The 6,905-nt window shown below is 51.0% G+C and overlaps 1 protein-coding gene across 1 annotated transcript; it reads left to right on the top strand.

The window, feature by feature from the left end:
• Nucleotides 1-1,612: 1,612 nt before the first annotated feature.
• PRR23E (PRR23 family member E) lies at nt 1,613-6,671 on the top strand. The gene is made up of 2 exons (XM_002813179.5): nt 1,613-1,757; nt 5,075-6,671. The coding sequence occupies exon 2, from the start codon at nt 5,169-5,171 to the stop codon at nt 5,895-5,897; it is 729 nt and encodes a 242-aa protein (XP_002813225.2). The 5' UTR covers nt 1,613-1,757; nt 5,075-5,168; the 3' UTR covers nt 5,898-6,671.
• Nucleotides 6,672-6,905: the final 234 nt, after the last annotated feature.

Below are 6,905 nucleotides of genomic sequence, written 5' to 3'. Positions count from 1 at the left end.
AGCAGTTAGTAAGTCTAAATAAGTATGGGTTAAAAAATGATATAACAAGATCAGGGTAATATTCCCAACATTAATATAGGATGTTGATATAGGGGAAATATGAAAGGATAATTTTTAAATGGTGCTAAGAATATTGTATTCATGTAGGGAGAATATAGCTATTGATTTGCTAATTTAAGGAAAACAAATATGAATGAAGTAAAGTTATTTATTGAAAGATAAGTACTGACCAGGCCCCTTGGCTCATGTCTGCAATCCCAGCACTTTGGGAGGCCGAGGTGGGAGGATTGCTTGCACCCAGGAGTTTGAGGCTGCAGTGAATTATGATCGCTCCACTGTACTCCAGCTGGGGCAACAGAGGGAAACCCGGTCTCAAACAAATAAATTTAAAAAAAGATGACTACTGACAGTAATGCTAACAACTCAACAAAAAGCATATATGGTAAGGGTGGTCTCAGACAAAATATGATTCAAGGCAAGAACCATTCTGAAGAACCAAGGAAAGTGTATTGGGCAAGGTCCAGGTGTGGAACATTCAAGTGGCTAATTGAAGAAACACTGAATGTTAACGCATGGACTATTTTCAGAGGCCTGGGAAAAGTTAAGGAAAGCAAGAAGGAATGTCAAAGTCTGTGGACAATAAGGGGTCATGACCATTCTGGGCTGAACGGCAGGGAAGGCGCAATGTCATCAGCACCCAGAGGCAGCTGGGGCTCTCAGAGAGAAGTGATTGCTGCTGGTCATCTGGGACAATCAGTTGTGTTGTATATATTTTACAATGTCTACTTTGGGGCTTCTTGTGACCTTCTGTATAAGCAACTGGATTTTCTGGGTCCCGTTGATTGCATTAACGTGGGTATCCCAAGGTGGTGTGAGGATGAAATGAGCAAATGCGTGCGAGGTGCTCAGAACAGAATCTAGCACAGAGGAAGCTCCCCTTAAAAGTTAGGGTATAGGGGTACTGGGAGCTGCATACCCGAATGACTGCACTCAAAGGAGCATGCACATTCAGAACATTTGACTTCTCTTCTTGTGGGATGGCCCAATTGTTTAAGCTTCGGACCCGGCAAACGCAGGATCTGTCCCAGCTGAGCACATTACTCTGCTTCTGATGAAAACTCTGCAATGGCTCGCGTTGCTCCCGGGACAGAGACCAACTTCTTTTGCCCCATCCACAAAGCCTTGGAAGGCGGAAGGCCTCCCCTCTGGCCTCCCCTCTGGCCCTGTGGGCCTCCTGTCTCCTCTCTCGTCAGCTCCACTCCCCCAGCACGGCTGGGGTCCATCAAGCGTGTAGACTCCACCGAAAGCTACCGCCTGCAGGACTCCTCCCCGATGCCTCCCATCCGAGAGGGGAACGTCTTCATACCCTGGTAATACCTCTGCGCTCTTCGGCGTAGCCCTCAATACAATTGAGTTCCACCTCATTTCTGGGATAAGCAGCTGACCCAATCAACCCCACCAACCCCACCGGGGTCTACACCTCAGAGACTGATTGAGTACTGGGGCCTCTTCTGACCACCGCCAGGAGTCCAGGCCCCGCCCCGCGGCTGTGCGCATTCCCGTAAAAGCCCGGCGTACTGCGCTCCTGGGCCTCTCGGAACCCGGGGCCTCCAGTGGTCTCCTGCCGCCACCCGGACCTGGGACAGCAACGCCTAGGGAGCCCCAAGACCTCTTGCGAGAGCATTTCAACTCTGTTGACAAACCTCAACCACTTCAGGGACTTCGCTGGAAAGAAACGTTCTAGAAAGACCACGTGGGTAAGTAGCGAGAAAGAACAAAGTTAGCCTGATGGGATGGCTGAGGGGTGGGGCGAGGGCCTGAGGACCTTCTTTGACACCACCCTCTCCGCCCTCTCCCACCCAACTCCTGGCATCTCCCTTGTCCTCCTTCCCGCCCCTTCCCTGCTTCTCTTGCAGTTCAGCAGGCCTGAAAGTGTCCGCGTCGCACCCCACCCTATGAGACAGCTCTCTCCAACCTGTTCCCTCAGCCTCAGCCCCTCTCCTAAAAGCCAAGCCCAGGACCCTCCTGCCTGCCGCCTCGCAGAATCATCCCTCCACCCGCTGCAGCTGCGAGGTGTGGGTAGAGGCCCAGATTAATGTGTTCTCTGTTCTGCCCAGCTCCCAGGCCTGCCCTAGAGGACCCAGATGAAGGCAGTCTGGCTTCTTCGGACAAGGAAATCGGGTTTTGAATTTGATAGCTGTTTACTCTTTACTTACTAAAGAGTAAACAACAAAACCAGCATGTTTTTCTCCATATCCTTTGAAAAGCCAGTATAGGGCTTTATCCTTTATCAAATTAATTGTAAAAATCAAATTTCCATTTTTGTAATTTGATTTTTTTTTAAAACATGGTGAAGTGGAACATTTTTACATGATTTTGTGTAGCTTATTCTGTGGCTTGCTTGTGGTTACCCTTGGGCGAGATTGTTGATAAGGTCTTATTTACCTGCCGTGGACTAGCAAGAGCTGTCTGTATCTGACATATGATTAGCTCTGGTCTGCCACATGTTGGAGATATCCCCCTCTATTTTGTGGTTTGTCTTTTGATTTTGAACATGATAATTTTGTGGCTTTTTTTTTTAACCAGATATTCAATTTTTAAATAGCCAGTTTTATCTGCCTATATTTTCTTGTCTTGGTATCATGCACAAAGGGCCTTCTCCACCATATTACTTAAGTTTTTGAGAAACCAACTAGGCATTTGTGCAAACTCTTGCAGGGGTGTCCAATCTTTTGGCTTCCCTGGGCCACACTGGAAGAAGAATTGTCTTGGGCCACACATAAAGTACACTGACACTAAAGATAGCTGATGAACTAAAAAAAAAAAAATTATTAAAAAATCCCGTAATGTTTTAAGTTTATGAATTTGTGTTGGGCCATATTCAAAGCCGTCCTGTGCCACAGGTTGGACAAGCTTGCTCTAGAGATGATCTGAACTTGCAAGGATATGCGTATCACAGGCCAGAAGTACATACAATGCAGTGTGTTTTTCCAGAACTGATTTTCCATCTAGAGGCTACCTTTGGGCAGTTGGGGAAGAGGGATTTCCTCCTCAGTATGGGTAACCTTGGGCACTTGAGACTTTCTCAGTGCATTTCGGTTTCCTCCTGCCCCCTTTTCCAGGAGTTGGCTCCTGCAGTCTGGGGCCAGGGTGTCTTTGCCTCAAATTTCTGGGTGGGCCATTTGGTCAGTGGTCCACATCTAAACTGCGGGCATCTCAGCTGGGCCTCCTCCCACTGGTCCTCAGCTTCTGTCCCTGCAGGCATCTATGAAACACTAAGCTCCTTTCTTGTCACTGGCTGTCATTGTGTGTCCTTCAGGTCCCTCAAGAAGATCCTCCCTGGGGCTACTGGCCTGTCCTCCACCCCAGGTCCTCTGCCCATTCGGGAGGAAATGAATGCTTCTTCAGCCACACAGGGCCCTCTGCCCTGACCTTGCCCAAGCTTCCGTCTCAGAGCATCAGGCCACACCTGAGCACCTCCCGTGGTCCAGGACCCCAGCCAGGAGAAAGAGCGCTGGTGCTCTCTTCCCTTAAACCTGTCCTCCCACGCTATGGCAGAGAGGAGGGGGAACACCACTGTCAGATCTCCAGTTTCCCCTGTAACTGTGTTTTGCCTGGGTGGAGGAGAGAAGAGATACACCAGACCCACTCAGCCCACACACACCTAACTATCTGGGAGTGGCTCCTTGGCACATCCCAGTTGCTCAAGACAGAAACTTGAGCATCTGCCTGGCACCTTCCTCTCCTTCTCCTTACATCCATTTCTCTTCCTTTCCCGGGCCGGTTTCTTCCATCTGTGGTCCACCCTCTGATCTAGAGAGGCTCCTGAAACACAAAGCTGGTAGAGCAGCTTCTCAAAGGCTCCCTGCTGTGCTCGCCCTGAGAGTTCTGGCAGGCACTCCGGGGCACCTTCGTGATCTGACTTCTTGTCCCTGCCCCCAGGAAGTCCCTCCCTGCCCTCACTTGTACCCTGAAAGGTTTCCCAGTGTCCTCATCTGCTCAGCTCCTGACTCCAATGGGCAGCCTCCCTCTAGGCTCTGCCAAAAGGACTCTGGAGGCACCTGGCTGGTTTCTTTCTCATACAGGGTCCTCTTGTTCACCTGACTGGAGGTTGTGGGGTGTTTCCAGTCAGCTATGCCTCAGTTTCTTCCATTCCATGCTGCCCCTGACCCCAGCCCTCAGGACCCCAGGGGACCTGACTGCACCAGCCTCCGCTCCTTGATGCTGGGGCTGGGGGTGTCCTCTCCTGGCCACAGGACCCCTCCACCATCTCTCTGTTCCACATCCTTGTCACCTAAGACAGTCAAAGCATGTACTGCGCATCAGTTCTTATTTCAGAAACAGCTCCAAATTTCAAGGAGATTCCTCTGGGGGACCTTCGTTTTGAGGAAAAACACCTGGTGCTACCTGGTGTGCCCTCTCCTGGACGCTGGGCCTTTGATCATCTCTTCACTTCCTTCACTTCCTTTCCATCATGTCCTCACTGTATCAGGTGTGGGTGCTGAATATGCTGTTCAGAACATTCCAGAACACTCCAGGAGAAACCTAACAGGCCTTGTGTTCAGACACTGCGTCCTTTGGAGGAAATGTTTTGGGAGGTCCTGCTTTGTGGGGCAAGCGTCTGTCAAGGACAAAGTACTCCGGGACCTGTCTGCCCCTTCAGCAGCCCCTGCACTGGGGTGGCCCCTGTGGATTGCTGGCTTTGCTGTTCCTTCATCTGTCAGCTTAGGGGCTTTGCTGAATCTTTAACTCTCCCTCCAGCAGGTCTCCAACAGACTTGGCCAACGGTACTCTCCAGTCTTTGGTCTCTGTGACTTGTGTAGAGGGAAGCATGAGGAACTGAATTTGGAACTTGTTTTGATGTCCCTAGAAAATGCCTCACATGGCTGCTGTGCACCCCTCCCACTGCAGGGGCCACTCGTTCCTACCCAGGACACCTTGCTCCTCATCCTCCCTGGAGATGCCTTGATCTTGGCTCTTCTGTCACCTCACCCCCAGCTGTCCCCCTCCTCCCATCCCCTCCTGTGCAATCTGGTCTCCCTGCCCTCTGACTGGCTGTCTGCTCACCTCACAGATACCAGGAGCCCCCTGAGGTGTGTGTGGCCTCAGCTTGCGGAGGAGTGCACTTGCCAGACACTTCGGGGCTTTGAAGAGCGCAGCTCATCTAGATGGGCACAGGTGCATCAGAGAAACAAGCAGAGCAGAAGGTCCGCCGTGCCTTCGAGGCCTCCGAGGAAGCCCACGGGACTCTGGCAGCCTCAACCCCCTGGGTGGCCATGGGCTCTGCCTATGGTTCCTGTACCTGCTTGGGAGCCCAGCCTGTAACTGACCTGGCCCTCTGGCCTGTCATCTACTCCTGCATGGGATTTTCCCCACAAGCTTACCCAGCCTTCTGGGCTTACCCGTGGGTGCTCTATGGTGGTTATCTCTGGATGGGTTATCCCCCTCCAGCTGCCTTGGTGCCTTCAGTGTGGCTGTATTGGAGGGGTACCTCCAGCTTTGACCCCCTCATAGGAAGCCCGTACCTGGCTGCCTTGGCCCCCAACCTATTTCCTTTCCCCATGAGATTCCCACCCACCTACTCCTTGGCTTCTCCCACTCTGGGCGGGGCCACCTCCAGCCACTGTCCCCAGGTGGGATGCTGGACTCCAGCCAGCTCAGCCCCCAGGGCTGCCGTAGGGCGACCATCCAGAGGAGCTCCCTACTTGAAGACATGCAAAGCCCCTCCCTCAGAATGGGCCTCCAGGTTCAGTATTTGGGCGCCTTTGCCCTGCTGCAGTTCAGAGCTCCGCCCTCTGCCCCCTTCCCCCATTGAAGATTCTCAGTTGGACCCCGGCTGCTCCCGCTCCTCCTCACGGTCACCCTGCAGGGCCCGCCGCCGCCTCTTTGAGTGCTAATCAGCCCTGTAGACCCAGACCCACCCAAAAATCAGAGACATGTCTGGTGGAGCCCAGCCAGCTGTGGACTTTGAGTTTTTGGAAGAGTCTCAGATGTAAGTTGTTTACTATTCCTCAGTACAGAGTACACCTCCTGGACTCATGCAAGGCCCCTCTATTTGCTATTTCTCTTTACTTTCTTGTTTTTCTGTTTGCCCTTCAACCCTGATACTGGCACCTTTTCTCTTCCCCAGACTGTCCTGGGCCCGCCCTCTAGTAGATTTGCTGTAAGTCCTCAAATATGCATGCATGCAACCTTGTAAAATGAGCTTATTTAAGCTCAATCCAAGCTGTAGAAGCGCTCAGTTAGAATAGGCCTCCAGGTTTGGTATTTGGGCACCTGTGCCACCCTCCAGCCCAGGACTCTCTCTGCCCCTCCTCAGCAAAGACCCTCAGCAGGACCCCCGCATCCCTGGCCACCCTGTGGGGCCTGCTGCTGTCTCTTCCAGCATTGGTGTGTCCTCCAGGGAACCACACACTCAAGCACTTTGGAACCCATGGAATCCAGTGAGCACTTGCTGTGGGCTCTGCCTAGAAGCTTCCAAACCCTGTTTGTTCCAGTGGACACAGAATAGGAAATGCTGACTCGTTCAGAGCTCTGGCGCCCTTGGGTCCTTGCAGGTGTGCTCTTCTCACTCCTCACCCCATCAGCACCTTCTGGGGTAATGCACACACCAGTAAAATGTACGGTGCATGCTTTTAAAAAATTTTAAATAAATGATACTATGCTATAAATCATGTTTTCTCCAATTTTTCATTCATTAGTTTAAGACCTAGCCATATCTGTATATATGTATAGTGTATTTTGCTTATTCAAATTTATTAGCATGTTTTCCATACTATTTCTTGCTGTATTTCTTGTTATGTGCTGTATTCCATTTTTCTTTAAAATTTTATTGTGTATATTTGAGGTTTACAACGTGATGTTATGGGATACATACAGATAGTAAAATGGTTACCATAGTGAAG

Source organism: Pongo abelii, chromosome 2 (genome assembly GCF_028885655.2).
Source record: "Pongo abelii isolate AG06213 chromosome 2, NHGRI_mPonAbe1-v2.0_pri, whole genome shotgun sequence".
NCBI classification, from domain to species: Eukaryota; Metazoa; Chordata; class Mammalia; order Primates; family Hominidae; genus Pongo; species Pongo abelii.
The sequence above is the reverse complement of the archived record's forward strand: the minus strand, read 5'-3'. Positions and strand labels throughout refer to the sequence as shown.

What these genes read in the sequence shown, in the direction of transcription:
- PRR23E (XM_002813179.5), top strand. Translation starts at nt 5,169, where the DNA reads ATGGGCACAGGTGCATCAGAGAAACAAGCAGAGCAGAAGGTCCGCCGT.